Here is a 20,434-nt window from a genome sequence, read left to right on the forward strand (position 1 = left end):
AAAAAAAAAAAAAAAAAAAAAAAAAAAAAAAAAAAAAAAAAAAAAAAAAAAAAAAAAAAAAAAAAAAAAAAAAAAAAAAAATAGTAAGACATGCCCATAGGTTGGAGTTGGTCTTAAGCGTTTTTCTTAGATCTAAGACTTTCGGTTGTGAATTAAGGTATGAAATCTTTATATGTTCATCTAGAGGGAATTCTCTACAGGATTTGTGAAGAAAGGTAGTCGAAATTTTGGTCCAAAGGTGGAGATATAAGAGTCCTTCCAAGAACTGTAAGGATGTTAATGGATCTTGTTCTAGTGCTCATAACTTGGTCTTTGGTGGCATTTAAATTCCAAGAAAAATAGTAGGATGTAGATGGAACTATGATCTAAAACTTTACTACAGAGAACGACTTGAATCTGATCCAAAATATAAAGATATGAAAAAGAGAAACCAGTATGAAATCTAATCGAAAATTATTATTCATCTGTAGGAAGAGAGAGACGGATACGACAAGCCACATGTCGATCGACGAGTGGAATTGTGCGTACCCCCTGGTGGAGGACATAAGTCAAGGGTCGGGTAGAGCCATGCGTCGAATGTTGCATGAAGCATCACAACTCCACCCGATTTGCGACACACGATTTCTGTTGTAATTCTGACCCGCAACCCGTTGGCTCAACCAACCTGCGGTCCAACCCAAGTGAATCGAACCAGCTAACCCACAGCTTACGACCCAGTGACGTGTTGTGCATGTAGATGTCGACTCCTTGGCTCGTCAGCTCAACTTGGCTCCGTAGTGGCTCAGCAAAGCTTCTCGGCTGAAAACTCGGTTATTCGGCTTAGATTACACAATTTTATACGGTTCCTTATATTTTCGTCTTGTTTCCATAAATAAGATGGACATTCAAATAGGACACAACTCGCGACAATACTTGGAGAAGCTTCGAGGGACGAAATTCAACCAAGCAACTATGTGCGCGCGCGTAATAAGATGTTTTTAATTTAAATGTTTATTTATTTTATTTAATTTATTGTTGTGTCATTTTAAAGATGTCTTCAAACACATAAGGCCATGAGAGTATTGGGTAAAGTTTATGTTATGAAGATGTTTAAATGAAATATTTTCGCATTTAGCATATTGGGTCTGGTTAGAACCTTTTTAGACTCGACCCAACTCATGGAGTTCTAAATTTTTGTCCGCTCAAACATTTAACCCAATTGAACTTTAAATTTGTTGAGATAGGTTAGTTTCTACGTTGTTTGAGTCATTTATTCGTATTTATATTTTTAATAAAAGTATAATGTAAAATTTCAAACATTTAATTAAAACTTGTAACTGAATGTCCAATTTTTAAAAATTGCCTTTTTAGATAATTAATATTGTTTTTAAAGTTGATGAACCAATAAATAATTAAAAAATAATTAAAAAATAATTACGAAATTATATATAAAAAAAAATAATTATAATGCATATATAATTATATAAAAAAATAATCTATACACAATCATATTTTAACACTTTACTTTTTTATTATTTTTATTTTTTGTAATTTTATATGAAAATTAAGATACGAAAATTAGAAAGGAATATTGGGTTAGTTGTGAGAAATAGTAGAACGCTCAACGAATCAGGTCTTAATAGGCTTAATTTTTGGGCCGAACTCAATGGTTGGGCCCACTAGCTCAAAGCTCATATGATGGGCCCACTAGCTCAAAGCCCATATATTGGGCCCACTAGATTAATAGGCTTTCTCTATGCTCAGTTGGGCCCACTTCTCAAAGCCCATATGTTGGGCCCACTATCTTAATAGGCTTTCTCTATGCCCATTGGGCCCACTATCTTAATAGGCTAGATGTTCAGTTGGGCCCACAACACCCTTCCAACTTTAGAATATATTCTATTAGTGTTAAATAGTTCCCCATATTTTTTTAATTGTTTATAAACAAAAATATTTTTTTTATTGATTTAAAAAATATATATACAAAAAAAATTCTTTTAATCTAATAAATATTTTTTTAATATATAAATTTAAATGATATGGCTAATTGCCTTGAAGATCTACAAAAATATTCACAATTTACCAATAAAAAATACATAATATTATTTTTTTTTTTGTTTTAATTTCTTCTTAAAATCTGACATTTTTTTAAAATAGTTAACTCAATAAGAAACTTTAATTAGTATAAAACAAAAAAAAAATTATAATTACTATTTTTAATTTAATTACAATATACAAATATAAACTAATAAAAATACTAATGCTATATACTTTTTTTTTTTTTTTCTCATCCTATTAAATTTAAATGGAAATGAATTAAGAATATTTTTAAAATGTTATTAAATTCTTTTTAATTATTAATTCTATTGAATGAAATCAAAACTTATCAAGTCTCTCTAGCATAAAGTTTTAGATTCGTAGTTGCTAAATGAATTGCATCAACGTGTATATTAACTTAATATAAATTTCGATTACGTAAATAATTCATCAAACGTTCGAATCATCCGACTCAAGCTTATTTTGTACAAAAAAAAATCGATTACGTATAGAACCCATCAAACGTTTGAATCGCCCGACTCGAGTTTACCTCGAACCCAAATTGAACTCAATATAAATTTCGATTACGTACAGAACCCATCAAACGTTTGAATCTCCCGACTCAAGTGTACCCTATGCCCGAACTTAACTCAATATAAATTTCAGTTGCGTACAAACCCCATCAAACGTTCAAATCTCTCGACTCAAATTTACCCTATACCTGAACTTAACTCCATACAAATTTCGATTACATACACAACCCATCAAAAGTTCAAATCCCCTAACTCAAATTTACTTTGTGTCTAAACTTAACTCAATATAAATTTCGATTACGTACAAAACCCATCAAACATTCAGATCTCCTGACTCAAGTTTATCCTATACCTGAACTTAACTCAGTACAAATTTCGATTACATACAGAACCCATCAAACGTTCAAATCTCCCGACCCATACTGTATGCCCGAACTTAACTCAATATAAATTTCAATTACACAGAAACAATCCAACATTCAAATCTCCCAACTCAAGTTTATCCTATACCTGAACTTAACTCAATACAAATTTCGATTACACACAGAACCCATCAAACATTCGAATCTCCCGACTCAAGTTTATCCTATACCCGAACTTAACTCAATACAAATTTCAATTACATACAAAACCCATCAAACGTTCGAATTCCCCGATTCAAATTTACTTCGATCCCAAATATAACTTAATATAAATTTCGATTGCCTACCGAACCCATCAAACCCTAGAATCTCTCGCCTCAGTTTACTTTTTGCAGCTTGAAACCTGAAACCGAGGAACATTCTAGCCTTTTCTTTTCTTATATTAATGTAAAGGGAATAATTGAGAGTTGGTGAAGAAAAAAGACAGCTTCAAAAGTGGGTATGCTTAGCCTATAAACACACAAACGAGAACTCTCTAGATGCTCCACTTTTCCAACTGCTCCTTTCTTCTTCAATACAACTAGAATCTTTCCTTTTCATTGTCAAAAAACACGAGCAAATAGTGATAAAACAAAGAGAATCCCATAAACTCCATATCTTCTTCTTAAACACCTTCTTCTTCTCTTCATTTAAGCTCGTGTTGATCCGAAGATATGAGCGATCCCAAATATGCCTATCCGTACCCACCTCCTCCAGGTATTACGTGCCGTTTGTCTGTTGAGCTATGCTTAAGTTGATCGCTTTCTAGGTCTCGTTTGATTTAGCGATTTGGATTATATGATCTATTTTCAGGAGGGTATTATCAAGGACCGCCCGTGATGGCACCGCCGCAATACGCTGCACCGCCACCGAGAAGACAACCGGGGTTCTTAGAAGGATGGTATGTCAAAAAGGTTTGTTGTTTGTTGAATGGTTTAGGGTTAGAATTTGGCTAACAAAGGGTTTAACTTTGTGTGATGCAGCCTTGCAGCTCTGTGCTGCTGCTGCCTCCTTGATGAGTGCTGCTGTGATCCTTCCATACTCCTTGTTACTTGATATGAGCTTTGCTTGCCTAATTTGTAGCTGTGAATTGGGTTCTTTTCTTTTATTTTGCCTTCTTTAGGAGTGTGTTTGAGTTTGTATAAGCTTTGGAAATAATATTGTTGATTGGTGTCTAGAACAAAGCTTTGTCTTGATGTAAAGTGTAGAGTTTAATTACGAAAGTCGTGAAATTTGTCGATCATTTTGATTTTTCGACTAAAAATTTTGAGGTTAAACCGCTCCTTCTAGGTTTCAAATTCAAGAAACAAAAACGTTCTTGTATCGTTTGCTTAAGAAAATTGTGAGATATCACGTTGGTTGGAAATGAGAACGAAACATGGTTTATAAAGGTATGAAAATTTCTCATTAGTGAACGCGTTTTAAAAACCTTAAGGGGAAGCCCGAAAGGGAAAACCCAAAGAGGACAATGTTTGTTAGTAGTGGGCTTTGGCCGTTACAAATGCTTAGAGTTAGACATGAGTCGATGTGTCAGCGACAAGGCTGAGCCACGAAGGGGGTGGACACAAGGCGGTGTGCAAACAAGGACACTGGGCCCTGAAAGGGGGTGGATTATGACATGAGGCGATTTTCCAGCAGAAGGTTGAGCCCCGAAAGGGTGGACATGAGGTAGTGCCAAGAAGGATGCTAGGCCCAAAAGGGGGTGGTTGTGAGATCTCACATTTATTTGGGGATAAGAACGAAGCATTGTTTATAGGGATGTAGAAGGAGAGTGGACACGAGGCAGTGTGCCAGCAAGGACGTTGGGCACTGAACGAGGGTGGATTGTGAGATCTCACATCGGTTGGGGAGGAGAACTGATACATTCTTTATAAGGGTGTGGAAGGGGAGTGGACAAGAGACGGTGTGCTAGCAAGGACGCTGGACCTTAAAGTAGGATGAATTATGAGATCCTACGTTGGTTTTATGAGACCCCACGTCGATTCGGGAGAAGAACGAAACGTTCTTTATAAGGGTTTGGAAACCTCTTCCTAGGAAGCGTTTTAAAAACCTTGAGAGGAAGCGGGAAAGAGAAAGCCCGAAAGAACAATATCTGCTAGCAGTGGGCTTGAGTAGCTACAAAAATTGTTGTATGGGTAGAATAAGAGTAGGTTTAGAATGATATTTGCGACCGGTTTAGATTCAAAACCTTGAATTACATACCGTCACGTAAAACTCAATAGTAGAAATAAGTTCCTCGGCCTTTCATTCTTTCACTAAAGTTGTTTTTCTTCTCCCTACGAAGGTGTAGAAATAAGTTTTATCGGGTAACGGGAGACGGTCGGGTTTTACAAAAAAGTACCATTTTCTTACTCGAAAATTAGAGCATTCTTTCGACTCCTTCACCAAAAATACTCTTTATATCGACAACTACACCCACAACATTAATAATTATCAAAGCATACCTAAATAAAGAACAAAATTTTATATTAAATATTTAAAATATCAGTTATAAATAAACCCATTAAAATTGATTAAATCTAAATAATAGATTGAAATTACAATTAATTAGTAATAATTAAATAATTAATTAATTTATATTTTTATTATTTCTCTCATGTAAACAATTTTAAAGTTTTTTTTGAGTAATAATATATTGTATTTTAAGGATTGAAAATCTAAAAACATTTTTCAAATATTAATTACATTTCCTTGATTTTTTTTTTTATTATTATTTTTTTTACTTTTAAATTTTAAAATTGGTTAAAAAATACCTTAATTTTAAAACTAGTCTTTAAAAATCATTTTTCATTTAAAATAAAAAATGGAAAAACATGATTACTAATTTATAAAAATTTGAAAGAAATTGTCGTGAATTTATTACATTTTAGCCCCTAAAATTTTATATTTTATATTTTAACCCCTAAAATTTGATTTCCGTATCATCTTAATATATCCCATCAATTTTTTAAAAATAATTTTATTATAAAAGAAATAATATTAACTTGCATTAACTAGTGTGGAGATTTAAAATTCAAGACCAAAATGATACTATAATAATATATATATATATATATATATATATATATATATATATTTATTTATTTATTTATTTATTTATTTATTTATTTTTTTGCCATAGTTTACAACTATATATTAAAATTTAGATTATTGTTATCATTCACTTCATTTTAAGAAATATCTTTAAGATTATTTATTTATTTAAAATTATTTGTGTAATCAAATTTTACATTGTCACGATAATTTCAATAATATTACTATAAATAATATCACATATACATTTAAATGAACTTCACTTGTAATTTGAAATTATAATAATAGTTTTGAATTTAATATGTTTTAATAAAAAAAAAAAAAAAAAATATATATATATATATATATATATATATATTAAAAAAAACTCGCAGAAAATAGGATTTTTAAAGCCAAAAATCCAATTTTAAATAAATTAAAAGAATGAAAATTTCCAAATATTTGTTTTGAAAAAATCCCGCGAAACAAAAGCGACTAAAATATCATCCCAAACAAAAAAAAAGTGAACATTTCCCGGTCTTTTTCACTATGAATTTACCAAATTACCCCTCTCATGGCCCACCGATCGTCTTTCACACAGGGGTCCACGTCATCAAAGTCTGGGACCTACTAAACATGAAACTCAAATGCACGTCACATTCACCCCAAATTCAAACGCAACTGATTTAAATTTATTCCGATTTTACAATCCAACGATATAACTTTGGCCACGTGCTTAAAACAGACAACATCCACCGTCCATTACAGCTCATTCGGTCAGCCCACCGAGCAGCAAGCCACAGCGTATCCACCGTAAAATCGGTTGGATGAGTATCATCGACGGCCATCACTCTGCCCGAAAATTTCACGGGCAGATCTCAACACCTTTAAGAACCCCCCTTACCTCCCTTTGTTCTTCGCGCTCTCAGAAATTAGGGCTAAATTTTCCTTTCCAAACCCTAATTTCATTTCCTTATGGAATTTTTTTTCCATTTTTGTTTGAATTTTTTTCTGAGGGTTAGATTTGGCGCGGAGTAGAAGAGAATCAAGAGCTCGTGATGTTTGATTTTCCCGCCTTCTGTTCTTGTTGATATTTCATTCTGATTTCTGGGTAAACAAATTTTCTCGCGGAGCTGCACCGGATTTTATTTTGTGACGAACGGTCTTTGAGTTGCTGGTTCCTTTCATGGCGTCTGCTGTTTTAGCAAATCATGAACCTAGTTGGCCGACGGGCAAACGCAACGGCGATGGTGGAGGAAGCGCGTTTATGTCGAGAGTTTCGTTCTCGAACCCTAAATCTAAACCTAAAATGAAAAAGAGGAAAACTAATGGTGAAGTTAACAACTTCCACCAGATGAGTGAAGAACTGGCCAACGTAACAACTCTATCTTCCTCGGACAATGGCTCTTCCATCGATCGTCACCATGGATCTTCGAACTCCGAGTACAGCCAATATGTGAGTTTCAATGTAACTTCATGTTCTGGAAGGGATTTAATTGATCTGAAGAAACGGTTGCTGGCGGAGCTTGAACAAGTTAGGCGATTCAAGAATCGCATTGAGAGTGGTGACGTTGGTTTTGGGCCTAATTATTTCAAGAAATCGTCCGAGGCCAGGGGGATTAACAAACGGCCGAAGGTGCTACCTAGTTTCGGGAAAGATTTGCAGGTTTCGAATTCAATTGAAGTGAGAAATTTGATGAAATCTTGCTCTCAAATCTTGAACAAGTTGATGAAGCAGAAGTATGGCTTGATCTTCAACAAGCCAGTGGATGTGGTTGGGTTGGGACTTCATGACTATTATGATATTATTAAGCGTCCTATGGATTTAGGGACTGTGAAATCAAAATTGACTAAGAATTTATATGACTCACCTTTGGAATTTTCTGAAGACGTCAGGCTAACATTTAACAATGCCATGTTGTACAATCCCAAGGGCCATGAAGTTCATATATTGGCTGAACAGTGGTTGATGAAATTTGAGGAAATGTTTCTCCCTGTTAGTAGAAAGTTGAGTGCTCTGAAGCAGCCAGATCCATACGATGAGGAATTGCAAGCCAGTTCTTGGAATCATGTAGAAATGGAGAAGTCCAACTTCAACTCAAATTGGAACAAATCAGAAGTAAGAGTTCCATCAAGTTCATTGAAGCCACCGTCGATACAGTCGCCGGTGAAAACCCCTTCACCAGTGAGGGTGCCGCAGGTGAAGCCTGTAAGACAGCCAAAGCCAAAGGCAAAGGATCCCTACAAACGGGAGATGAGTTTAGAGGAAAAACACAGATTGGGAGTTGGATTGCAGGGATTACCTCCGGAAAAGATGGATCAAGTTATACAGATTGTAAAGAAGAGAAGCGGCCATTTGAGACAGGATGGGGATGAGATTGAGCTCGACATTGAAGCTGTTGATACCGAGACGCTCTGGGAACTTGACCGGCTGGTTACGAATTGGAAGAAAATGGTGAGCAAGGTCAAGCGGCAAGCTCTCTTCAATGATAATGGAAATGTAGATTCGAGTAAAGCTAATAATGAGGTAAAAATATCACATAAGTTTTGCTTAAGGGCATGCTTGTTTTCTTTATCTGATGGGATTTCTGTACTTTTTTTTTTGCATTTTTTGCTGTAGATATCATCTGCAAATGAGATGAATGAGGTTAAAACAGAGGGGAAGAAGCTTAGAAAAGGGGATATGGGTGAGGAAGATGTGGACATTGGGGATGAAACGGTACCAATGGGGGGTTTCCCACCTGTTGAAATTGAAAGAGATGCAGCAGCTACTCATGCTAGTAGTAGTTCTGATAGCTCAAGTAGTTCAGGGAGTGATGATTCTTCCTCTTCAAGTGGTATGAATGATTTTGTTGGGTTTGTGATTCTGAATCATTAGAAAAGGCTTCTTTTGGGGTTAATTATTTTGAACCTCTCTCTCTCTCTCTTGTAGGTTCTGATTCAGATGGTAGCTCCTCCGACAGTGATTCAGATGGTGATGGTCAATCATAGGCTGTTTAGGATGGACGAACATCTTTCTGAACTCACAGACCATTGAAGCACATCAGTTTCTTTAATCTGAGGTATGATGAGTAAGAAACAGCATAATATTCTTCCATCATTGTTGTTACTTTGAACATACTTCATCATTCATGCTCTCATGCTTTGAAGAAACCAGCATAACATTCAAGCTTGAAGGAGAGACAATTTTGGAAGTTTTGGAGCTTTCAACCTGGAAAAAGGTATCAGAAGCAAAGAGAAATTGTAAATGGAGCAGGAGAACAGTTTTCTTATCTCTTTTTTTTAATACCTTAGAAGGTTGTTTTTGTGTACATAAACAAATTGTTGATTTCCCAGATCGGTATATATTTCCTGTTTTTCTATGTGAATTGAAATTTGTTCTTTTTGTATTATACGCTTGAAGGAAGCACAAGTGCAGTGATAGTAGGAACTTTCAAATTTGTAGTCAAACCTTTGAAAGGCTTTTCTTAAAATTTGTTTTCAGATTCATACGTGTTGAAAATTCAAGTTTCAAAGTCTAATTGAGATCTTACCTTACATGAGAATAGAATGAAACACTTTGGGATCAGGGAAGCGAGGGAAAATTCAAATAAGACAATATTTGCTAGCGGTGAATTTGGGTATTTACATTTGGTATCAAAGCTGGATATTGCCAGATTCCATTGAACTCCGGATGGGAGTAGAAGGAGTGAGCCAACAAGAACGTTTAGGGTTTCAAAGGAAGGAATGAGTGCCGGATATTAGGCTTCAAAGGAGGTGGATTGGAAAATCTCTTAGCACATATTAAAGGAAAAACATAAAAAGGACAACATCTCCTGAGTTCTTACCCTTTTTTTCTAAATTTTTTCCCTATTATATCCATCCTTATCCGAAAGTAGAAGTGGTGTTTATGTTGGTGGCAAGTATCATCCATCAATGGAAGAGCAAGTATCATCCATCAATAGAAGAACAAGACAAGTAAAACCGTCCAAGCATTGAAATTTAAAAAGATTGGACAAATTCTTCACATACATGAAAAAAGAATTAATAAAGGCATCCATTTCCCTAATAAGCTACAAAACATGCAATATTTTACTAGCAAAGATCCATCTATAAAAGACAGAATATTATCTAAAACTAAGAACTAGTACTGCCCGCTCATCTGCCAAATGCAAAGAAACTATGAAGAACAGGACATCATCAAGAATGAACAGCCAAATGATTCTTTCAGTAATAAAATACAGAGAACAAAACAAAACAAATCAATCTAAATGGTATTTTAACCAATGTTTGAGTTTGTGACTAGCAAGTAATAAATGTTCTATGCGTTTAACACTGTTTAAAACAAGAGATCACAACTATCTAGGAACAACCAATAAACACCTGCATCGGGCAATCGTCGATATTATAAGGTCGTTGTTCATTCAGGAACCAGCCCCAAAAATTTTGTTCTGGAAACAGAAATCTGAATCTGAATCTTCATGTGAGAGCTTTGCTTTCTTTCCTCCATCCATCAAGGTTTCATCTCAGTTTATAACAAGAAAACTAACAGCATGTGAGAGCTTTGCTTCTTTATCAAGTCAAAATGAGTAGAGATTCTCCAGAAACTTTCTACTCTCAAGAATAAAGCATAAATAGGCTGAATCTGTTGGATAACCATTTAGTTTAAGACTGACATGTTACTATTATCATTCACGATGCTTCAATTTACTGAACTGCTCGCCGAGTTGAGATTCGCATACCGCTACAGCTTCGGGAGCCAAGCTCAAAAGGAAAGACTTACTAATGTTAAGGGAGGATACGAAATTGAAAATCTTGCCACAAAACTTGCGTACATCAGCCCGTCGTGCCTGCTTTTCGGGCATATTTGTCAGTAACTCCTTTATCAAATTGCATAGTTCATGAAGGAAGTTCTCCATCAGTTCCTTTGTCACATGATGTCCATTTTCAGAGGACATTGATGATTTTATCATCTCAGTTATTAGGTCTAACGCTTCGATTCGCCGAAACTCTGAATTTGTACTGACACATCTCTCGAGAAGAGAACTGTAAAGATGATGTCCAACCCATGGCCTTCTTCGAATTATCTCTTTCAGAAATTCGGCCTTTATCTGAGACTTTTTACTATGAAAATAATCCACCAAAACCTTATCAAAAATATCAAACACTTTCTGTAGTTCAGGCTTGGACACTTTTTTTGCATCAATAATCTTCAAGATCCAAAATGATGAATTCTGACCAAGGGAAGTGATCATCTTGTAATGATTCAATGATGCTGTCTGCTTCTTTTTTGATACATTTGCAGCAGATTTCTTTTTCTTGGTTGGTTTTGATGCCAACTTTAGGTTCTTCTCCAACAAATTTTCAAGCGTGGACATTTGAACCGCTTCGCCCTTCGGATAGTCTTTTGCTTTGAAAATCTTCTTCTGCAAAATTCCCCATATCCGCTGTTCTAGCTGTTCGCTACCTTCTGTAGTATGAGGGTTAACTAATGCCTGAGCCAAATTTGAGAGCACTAACAAAACATTTGGTTTGCCTATGCCACAAAAAATGACGAATCAGATAGAGACCATAAAATATCATTACTCCAAGAAAAAGTGGGATACTGAAATAAATCACTTTAAAATATTGAACATGTCAGCAAATCATCCATGAAGCTGAAACATTGATCTAAACTGTCCAAAGTACAAATTTCTAGTAAACAATGATATGATAGTACTACACTAATATAAAGAATCGGACTGCTTGTGATTTCCTCAGCACCAGGTGTCCAAAGAAATTACTGATCTAAGTGAAGGAAAACTATCTGAGTTTCATCCCAAACTTATCTTTCAAGTGTCCGTGGTGCGAGATATCTACTTGGAAGACTAAGCAAAAGGATCTTTAAGACCTCGATTGATAACTATTTGGTTTTTTTTTTTAATAAGTTTACGAAGAATACTTCTACCATGAGTTTCTTTTTCCCATAGTGTTCTAACAATCCAAGCCAAGTTTGAAAACTAAAAAAATTAAAGCATTCTATTCAAAAAATGGAAAACTAAATTAGGAATTTTAGATATTCAATGAAGATGCTATTTTGGAATATAAGACGCTTGGAACATTAAAACAGATTCTGATAAAAGAAACTGAGATGTAGACTAATCGGAATGCAGTCGCCCTCAAGTTAGAAATGGCAAATAGATACAACTATATCGGTCCGGTGCGCTGGGGGTTTACTAACTGGTGGCATCCTAATTGTGAAATAACATGGTCAATGTTTTTCGTTAAATCTCCTCTTAAATCCTACAATGTTCTAAATTTATTAGTTAGATTATATTAAGTTAAATCTGCTCAAGTCCTAGAAGATCCAGCTAAAAGCATCATACCTGGATTTTCATGCAAGTAGATTTCCAGAAGTGACAGAACACGAAGCTTGAATAGCATAAGCTGAGACTGAGCAGTTTCACTCCCAGCCTGATTTTTTCGCTCTTTGAAGATTTGGGCAAGATAAGAATCCATTCGAAACATTGCATCATCGTCCATTCCTCCATCAGATTCAGAATCATCAGAACCGTCAGAATGTTCTTGACCTACTTCTCCAACTCTATCTATGGCTTCAGATTCATCAGTATGTTCATCACTATCTTCATCTTGATTAATTTCCTCATCTTCAACATCAAGAAAATCTCCATCCTCATCTTCATCCTCATCCTCATCTCCATCCTCTACATTGTGATGTCTCGAAGGTTTCAAATTTTTCTTGACAACCCTCAACATTCTCATCAGCCCATCATCAGTGATATCACAACAGAAGTACTTGAAAACCTACAAGACAAAGTCAAAACAAAGTCAGGTTCTCTCATCAACTAATATAATAGAGAGAGCCTTGAGTTATTCTCCTTGAGGAATGCATGTGCAATTGATAATCCTACCCTATGCAATTTGAGAACTTATCATCAACTAATATAATAGAGAGAGCCTTGAGTTATTCTCCTTGAGGAATGCATGTGCAATTGATAATGCTACCCTATGCAAGAACAATAATGTGAATGATGTTATCATTAAGAAGAAGAAATCAAGCCATACACCCAAATAAGATAAATATGTTTTCTTCATCAAAATAAGAGCACAAGGGGAAATGAAAATACGAAACTAAGGGGCTCAAAAGCTTGCTAACTGGCATAGATATGAAGAAAGTATCATCAGTAAACACCAAGAAGAAAAAAGGATTTTAACAATCTCCCCAAAAATATCTGACTTGTCCCCTCCCCTTGAGTACTTTAAATGAGATACCAAGAACAATAATGTGAATGATGTAAACTATAATACTTTGCATTCATAAAGTTACTAGTGAAAAAGAGGAAGGCTGGAGTAATATATCTATTATTATAGGGAAAATGCGAGAAGAAAAATTATACAAATAAGGAAACCCCCTTATGAGTAAGAAAATAAAGAAAAGAAAAGCATTAGTGTTTAAAAAGTATTTGAAAAAAAAACGAACACTTGCTATTCATGCAATGAACATGCTTAAATGAGATAAAGGACAAAGCATAAGGGAGATAAAATTTACAAAAGCACCCAAACGATTTACGAAAAGCGAATTTCATTTGAAACAATAACTAGAGGGGAGTAATTACTGAAATCCTCAAAGTTAGCTATAGTTTACATCAGCAATGCCAGTTTTTTTATCAACATTATAATTGCAACCATATAATGTAAAGATAGAGATAGATGCAAAAATAAACCTCAATTACTAGTATACACAATTTGCAACATTCAGCCTTGCACGCACCTGCTCAATGGCCGACCTCATGGGTGCTGATGACTGTGGTAGCAATGAGAGCAATGTATCCACAAGAACATCCATTAACTGCGGTGTTCCATCACCATCCAACTCATCATCTCCAGAGGAGCCTAGTAGATCAGCAGAAGAAAAGGCTTTCTTACAACATATGATCAATTCTGTTGCAGCCTCAGTAAATTCCTCTGGTCGAAGGAGCACTTGCAAAAGCAACTGGATGAGCAAGTACCTCAGTGCATGCAATTTGTTTGCATCAGCACTTAATCCGTAATTCCTTTCCTGACAACAAAGTAATATTTATTAATGATACCATAAATTAATATTTACAAAATTGCATGTCAAATTAAAAGATAAACTATTGATCTTTAATCCTTAATATAATATAGGTTTTTGATCAGTCAAAATTGAGAAACATTTTTGCAGAATTTCCTCAACTCTAATTATGAATTTCTAACGTCTTCCAATTCAATTGTTATAAAATATGGCTAGCTTATTCTTAATATTAATTACATAACAAATTTATTAAACGTAGAAAGTTACCTCTCTCCATAACCTGGTTTCCATCTCTTGTAGTTTCTTGAATGCATCTTCATCCTCGTCACTCAGGCGACGGAATAGAGAAACTGAAGGAATGTTGCGTAAAGTACTGAGAAACCTCATAAAATAAGAGCCAAGATCATTTGGCTCAAGACCATTAACCAAACCATGAGATCCCTCGCCCTTTTGAGCATTAGCAAGTAATAACTGCAGTTGTTCAATACACATCATGCAAAGAGCACTAGATGTGGGAGCTTTTGGCCACTTAAATTTCTCCTGCAATTCAAAAGATGTCACTTCTGTGCCAAGCGATGCAGTGAACAAACCCTGGACGGCTAGAAATTTCAAAACTTCTTTCTGCACTCGGAATTTTGCTTCAGGTTCCAGCTTTAAGTGTTTAAACATACATGGTAGAGATTCTATAATCCAAGTTCTCAAAAAATCAGAGTTTCCCATTGTTCCAATGGAGTCCTTACCCTCAACCGAACCAACCTCTGAGTTGTCATCAGTTGTTTGACTTTGATCTGAAGGTTCCTCTGATGTTTGACTTTCATCCACAAACATGCTCATCAAGTTCTGAATAAACAGAAAGCAACCCGATTCCGTCTTAAACTCGGACATCAAGTGTTGAACTGCTTTTGTTCGTGTAATACTATCAAACTTGCCATTGCTGTGCTTCTGTAAAGCCACAACAACGGAAACTTTTCTGACATCATCATGCAGTGCCCATTCAGATAATTCTTTTAGAAAATTTTGCACAACTTTATGCAACCAAGAATCCTTCGTTGAAAGTATGTCCATCAGGCACTGGACAACTTTATATGACAGCATAGCAGGGATAAAATTTGCTGGCAGTCTTGGCAGTAGATGAAATAGAACATCAAACACCAAGTGCTTACGATCATGAGATGATAGCAGAAGTGCTCCTTCAATTACAACTTCAAAAAAGTTTTTAAAGTTTACCAGAATTTCTTCTTCAGAGGAGCCACTTTTACGGTTCTTTTTATGCTTCTTCAATGAGATTGAAACAGACAATGCATCTTGAGTTTGCAAAACTGTATCAGGCAACAAAATGTTTAGCAGAACAGGCCATAAGCTGTGAACTCTGGGCTGGCAAAAAGTAGACTCCTGCCAAATACCATGCACAAAAAAAAAAAAAAAAAATGATTTCAGTGATTATTACAATAGAACTTCTTGTAGAAAAAGATGGACACTTCCAAGTAGCACCTTGAAACAGTTGACTAGGGATGACAGATGATCAACAGAAAAGAATCTACTAGGATTGAATGGATTTGGTAAAAGTTTAACTAATGTTGGACAATCAGCAGAAACTTTTTCTCGTAATTTTAAAGCCAACAGCAGTGCATCTGGGTTCCCAACTTCAGTAGCTGCTTCAAACCACTCTTGAATTCCAGGAGCTTCAAGCACATGATTCAACACTGACTCGGGTGTTAACTACAAAACCATAATACCATTATCAGGAGGAGGAGGAGGAGGGGGAGATTAAGTTGAGACAAAAAAAATAGCTTTTGAAAAGCAACTAGGTACAGGCATACGAAAAAGTGACCCAAACATAATGGCGGGAGAATAGGTGGGCACACACCAACAAATTTACAACCATTTTGGCATTTTCAATTATTTCCAAAAAAGAAATAAATTCTAAGAAAAATTGAACTACTCATAATATAAATAAGGTAATTCTCATTTAGTTTCATATGAAATATCGAGAGTAATGAGCTCTACTGTCTTCACAAGAGGGCTATCTGCATTTCTTCATGTTATACACAATGAATCAAAGAGGAGTGGCTCACCCATCCACCCACTTAAGGCCAAATGAGTTTACAAAAGATGCTCCAATAAATCATTTTCTAAAGAATTAGGTGGTAGATTGCATGCTAAAGCTAATTGTCTCGTTGAGTTTCATTTGAGTTTGGTGATTACTTTTTTTTTTAATGGACAAATTTGGGAAAGGATTTCTAATAAGTTTATGCTGGATGGTGGGACTCGGGTTATTTTTTTGTGATTTTACTTGCCATCTCAGTTTTGTGTATTGCATTGCATCACAGTTTTGTGTATCACGTCATTTCAGTTTAGTGTACCCCAAGTTCATCTTCGTCAAAAGTTAGATACCCATTTGCTATAGCATTGAAAAGTTAGTTTTAAAAACAAACCCTAAGGTTTCATTTCTAGACATATTTTTCATTGAAGTCCTAAAAGGCTAAAAGTTAAGGACCTTAACACAATGTTTGAAATGGTGACCACCTAGAGGCTAGAAATTACCCTATTCAATCATGAGCTTTGCTTGAGAAGAACCAAGATAGGCAAATTTATCCAAAAAGCAATGTGTCAAAGAAGCCAATTTCATAATTCCATCGGCCCAACATCATAAAATTATTTCTAACTTGTCCAATATACACAAAAATATATTCAATTTAACATTCAAAAAATATACAATAAATAAATTTAGAAAATAATATCTCCATTCAAAATTACATGCTCTGTTAAAAAACATAAGTGCAACATTTCTATTTGAAAAAATTGTTTTTGCCTGCCCATTCTTAAGAAGTCCATGTGCTCATTAACTTTTTTTTTTTTTTTTTTTTTTTTTGTATCTNTTTTTTTTTTTTTTTTTTTTTTTTTTCAGTATCTCCACGTGAAGACAGCTCTTGATTTTAAAAACCAAAAGAGCTCCAAGGAATAGCATATAATTAAATAGATAACATACCTTTTCTACCAATTCTACAATAATTAAGACAGCTGGCTCTTGCAGATAGCGTTTTTTAGCTGCAAGAGATATAAGAACACTGGTGATTTCCTTCACATGTGAAGAGTTTTTATCAGAAGAGCATTCTTCAGTTAGTCTTCCTGAGTGAACAAGAGCCCCATATGCAAACAAGCGACCCAAAAGACAGTCCCTCGCTTCCTGCATCACCATAAAAAAGTAATGAAGTAACATTAAAAAAAAAATTAACCAGAACACAGAAACCATATCATAGAATGATAGAATAAATCCATGTAGATGACACTAGATTACCTGGCCCTTCATTGATGAAGAAACCTCTAATATATTAGTAATAAGTTTCAGCAATGAGTCCACCTTGACGTTGGACTGTGTACCTATCAATGCAGTTAATCCTAAGGCAAAACCCTGTCTAGCACACTGCAATTGTAATTCATAGCAAGCACAGGAGGAAAGTTAGGATTGCATCAAATGGATAGAAATAATCTACAAAATCATCAAAGTTTTCATCAACCTGAGACACCATCATTAACAGGGAAAAACATCATATTGCTCGAGTGTTGTAATAAAAGCCAAAACTAGTCAAATTAACAAAGGATCTGAGGAAAGGAGCACTTCTACATGCATTCTAGAGCAAGATCCGTTGATGACAAAAAAAAAAAAAAAAAAAAAAAAAAAACCTCAGAGAAATTATGAAACCATGCGATTTTTCAAAAGAATCAAAAGTGTGTCAGATTACTAAATAGAATAATATGAGAAAATCAATCCCCCACTGTACTTGTAACTTCGAGAATAGAAATGTATATAGCTAATTTCATCATTGCACTTTTTTGTTATGGCATTCTTGAAGAAATTGTAATAAAATCTACTTGTGAAATAATATTGTTTTTGAATATTGATTGTTCTTTCATATTTTAGAAATTAAGTTTACTTTTTTCATTGGCCTAGAACCTGAAACATTATGATGATAGTCTGGAATGTTACCCTCTTATTGTACTACTAAAACGGTAGAGCGAAAGATGCTCTAGATAGATAAAATCAAAATATACCTCTCTCGAAGAAGACACGCCTCGAATCAGTCTACGTAAAGCATATCTCACAGATGGGGCACAATTATCCAAGCCATCATCCTTCTCAGCTTCCAGTTTTAATCCACCCTCAACCAAATCCTTATTTTCAAGCTTTTCATATGCTTGTTGAACCTTTAGCAGCTCAGTTGCCAAAGCTTCTGCAGCTGATTCTCTCACCAAAATGTCCGCAGATGCCAAGTCCTTAAAAACACTGATATGAAACTCTGGGAGACCACTGCTTGAAAAAGAGACAGAAGACGGCTTATTCTCATCAGCTTTAACCTTCACACTTGTTTGTTTTTCCTTAGGTTCTTCACTTTCCAAAACAGCTCGCTTTCTTTCTTTGTCAAATGTTTTCCTTTTCTTTTTTCTCTCCATTGGTTTCTCAGAATCGGGAAAGGAAGAAGAGGAAACATCAACATCCCCATTTTCCAGTTCGGCGTCTTTCTGTTTATCCTTCTTCATTTTTCTCTTTAAGGATTTTGGAACAGCACTAACGTCAACCATCGATGTATCTTTCTGGATCTCCACTCCATCTGTTGGGTTAGAGCCTCTTTTTTTACCGTCCATTGTATAAAAGAATTCTCCTGAATTTTTCTGGTATCAAGAATGCACAGAATAAAAGAAAATTAAAAAGTGGCAATCACTATATGAACGTACAAAAGAAACTGGAATTTTAATAATGCACAGATCAAAAAACTCTCAGACACTATATGAACCTATAAAATACACTGGAATTCTACTCAGACATTGGTGCTTGCTGAAATCAAAATATATTGTCCTTTTCCGTTAGGAAATAGATTGTTACCATTAATTAGCTTCTTAACTTACTACTAACCATTTAAAATTTAAAAGAAACATAAGAAAATAGAAAAATTATAGCACAGAGAAAAACATCAAAGAGAAAGGACGTTGAAGTTAAAGAAGAGGCAGGCACTCAAACGTTTGGATTGTAACCAACAGGACAAGCATAGAAGGTCCCTAGAAGCTCATGAAAAATTTAGAAGTCAAGTTGTAGCTTTGGTAAGGAGTATGCATCATTTCAATTTGATTGCACGACATTCAACTAAACCGTGTGAACAGAAGGAAAGAAACCAATCCAAATTGAAACAACTGGGTCACCTTTTTCCCATGCTTTGATGACGATAGATGTCATAAACTATTTTCGGCCAAACTTCTACAGATAAAGTATCTCAACTATTTTCAGCCAAGCCAACTAGTTTAAGATTTATAATACACTCTGTCTTCTTTACCTCCTCTACGTTTTATAGCATAAAATTTTGGGTTCTATAATAGGTTTTTCTCATCTATACTGCATATGGGTGGGGCTAAGGATAGAATAATTATGTCTCCTCTAATCCATCCATTCCACTTTCTAATACAAGCCTATTTTACCCTATGCATTTTCTATAACTTCTTTAATCACGTACATAGAATACAAGGCATAGAGGCTGCTCTTATTTCCAGTAAAAGTATCGTGGGTGATTGATTAGTGAGAACTTCCAATTTTCATGAAGACTTAATTTCTCATCAGACTATAATCTATTAATATAAATATGGGTGGGGTTGTTCTGTCAATCAAAAGAACTCCTGCGAGCAAGGAATTTAAAGTGAATTGGATAAAAGAATCCTCCACTTTCTATCGATAACTTGCAAAAAATAGATGTACATTGAGTAGTGGTATGCTCTTTGCAAGAACATAGAAACAAGCCGCCATGGAGGCGCCAGTTTCCAGCAGAAATTTCCTTAAGAGTTTTTTCAATTTATTTGTCGGCAAAAATAGGTAAACGATAAATTACTTCGACTGGTTCTTGATAGATAAAGCAGAAGAAGATTCTGGAAAATTCATGGTCGCAGAAACAAAACAATTTTCAGCAGAGACCAAAGAGATAATACGGATTATCAAAGTCTCAATAAACAGACATGCACAAAATATCACAAGGCAGAGAAGGTAGAAAACGGAAGTTCGAAGAGTCTCAATTCGCCGCAAGGCTGAATTTTTTTTTTTTTTCTTTTTTTTCATTGCTATTCTGCTGCTGTCATTAATATACATATATATATCTATAAAAACTCCTCCATTCTTCCATTAACATGTCCTATTTGAGTTTTTAGAAAGACATGGATGGAGATTGATAGAATAACAGTAAAAACAAGAGAGAAGAAAATCAATGTAACCTCCAGAGAGGGAGGTTGCGGCGGCAGAAAGACGGCCGGGGCACGACGGAATGAGAGAGTGGCCCGACGGCGACGCGGAGCTGCTGAAAGAGAGTGGGAGCCGGCGTGGAGAAGAAGAAGAAGTGCAGCACGTGAGAGGTAGCGGAAGATAAAGGGTTTAGGGTTTCATCAATTTTATTGTTTTTATTTAT

At 35.1% G+C, this 20,434-nt stretch overlaps 3 protein-coding genes across 4 annotated transcripts; 2 read left to right on the forward strand and 1 right to left on the reverse strand.

Annotated features, from left to right (window-relative positions):
- The first annotated feature begins 1,052 nt into the window (after positions 1–1,052).
- Positions 1,053–4,193, forward strand: LOC111470562. The gene is made up of 4 exons (XM_023116101.1): positions 1,053–1,065; positions 3,388–3,667; positions 3,764–3,851; positions 3,934–4,193. Exons 1-4 carry the CDS (start codon positions 1,053–1,055, stop codon positions 3,964–3,966), a joined length of 414 nt encoding a protein of 137 aa, XP_022971869.1. The 3' UTR covers positions 3,967–4,193.
- Positions 4,194–6,886: 2,693 nt separating this feature from the next.
- LOC111470582 (transcription factor GTE7-like) lies at positions 6,887–9,412 on the forward strand. 2 transcript variants are annotated; one of them, XR_002715065.1, is made up of 4 exons: positions 6,887–8,489; positions 8,583–8,799; positions 8,895–9,024; positions 9,113–9,412. XR_002715065.1 is itself a non-coding variant. In XM_023116133.1 (3 exons), exons 1-3 carry the CDS (start codon positions 7,149–7,151, stop codon positions 8,951–8,953), a joined length of 1,617 nt encoding a protein of 538 aa, XP_022971901.1. In that variant the 5' UTR covers positions 6,887–7,148; the 3' UTR covers positions 8,954–9,412. The 2 variants fall into 2 exon arrangements, 1 of the variants encoding a protein (XP_022971901.1); XM_023116133.1 differs by having other exon boundaries at positions 8,895–9,412.
- Positions 9,413–10,145: 733 nt separating this feature from the next.
- Positions 10,146–20,401, reverse strand: LOC111470575 (DNA polymerase V). Its single transcript, XM_023116112.1, has 9 exons — positions 20,244–20,401; positions 18,048–18,665; positions 17,293–17,418; positions 16,984–17,181; positions 15,486–15,713; positions 14,262–15,386; positions 13,713–14,000; positions 12,307–12,745; positions 10,146–11,477 (listed from the first exon to the last, which is right to left on the reverse strand). The coding sequence occupies exons 2-9, from the start codon at positions 18,636–18,638 to the stop codon at positions 10,630–10,632; spliced, it is 3,843 nt and encodes a 1,280-aa protein (XP_022971880.1). The 5' UTR covers positions 18,639–18,665; positions 20,244–20,401; the 3' UTR covers positions 10,146–10,629.
- Between the last annotated feature and the right edge of the window lie 33 nt (positions 20,402–20,434).

This window comes from Cucurbita maxima, unplaced genomic scaffold, assembly GCF_002738345.1.
Source record: "Cucurbita maxima cultivar Rimu unplaced genomic scaffold, Cmax_1.0 Cma_Scf00046, whole genome shotgun sequence".
Taxonomy (NCBI): Eukaryota; Viridiplantae; Streptophyta; class Magnoliopsida; order Cucurbitales; family Cucurbitaceae; genus Cucurbita; species Cucurbita maxima.

Coding starts and splice junctions, on each gene's coding strand:
- LOC111470582 (XM_023116133.1), top strand. CDS start 7,149: ATGGCGTCTGCTGTTTTAGCAAATCATGAACCTAGTTGGCCGACGGGC. Junction 8,490..8,582: donor CGAGTAAAGCTAATAATGAG/GTAAAAATATCA, acceptor TTTTTGCTGTAG/ATATCATCTGCAAATGAGAT. Junction 8,800..8,894: donor TGATTCTTCCTCTTCAAGTG/GTATGAATGATT, acceptor TCTCTCTTGTAG/GTTCTGATTCAGATGGTAGC.
- LOC111470575 (XM_023116112.1), bottom strand. CDS start 18,638: ATGGACGGTAAAAAAAGAGGCTCTAACCCAACAGATGGAGTGGAGATC. Junction 12,746..13,712: donor TGAGGTCGGCCATTGAGCAG/GTGCGTGCAAGG, acceptor TTTGTCTTGTAG/GTTTTCAAGTACTTCTGTTG. Junction 11,478..12,306: donor CTACTTGCATGAAAATCCAG/GTATGATGCTTT, acceptor TTTGTGGCATAG/GCAAACCAAATGTTTTGTTA.
- LOC111470562 (XM_023116101.1), top strand. Junction 3,668..3,763: donor TCCGTACCCACCTCCTCCAG/GTATTACGTGCC, acceptor ATCTATTTTCAG/GAGGGTATTATCAAGGACCG. Junction 3,852..3,933: donor CCGGGGTTCTTAGAAGGATG/GTATGTCAAAAA, acceptor TGTGTGATGCAG/CCTTGCAGCTCTGTGCTGCT.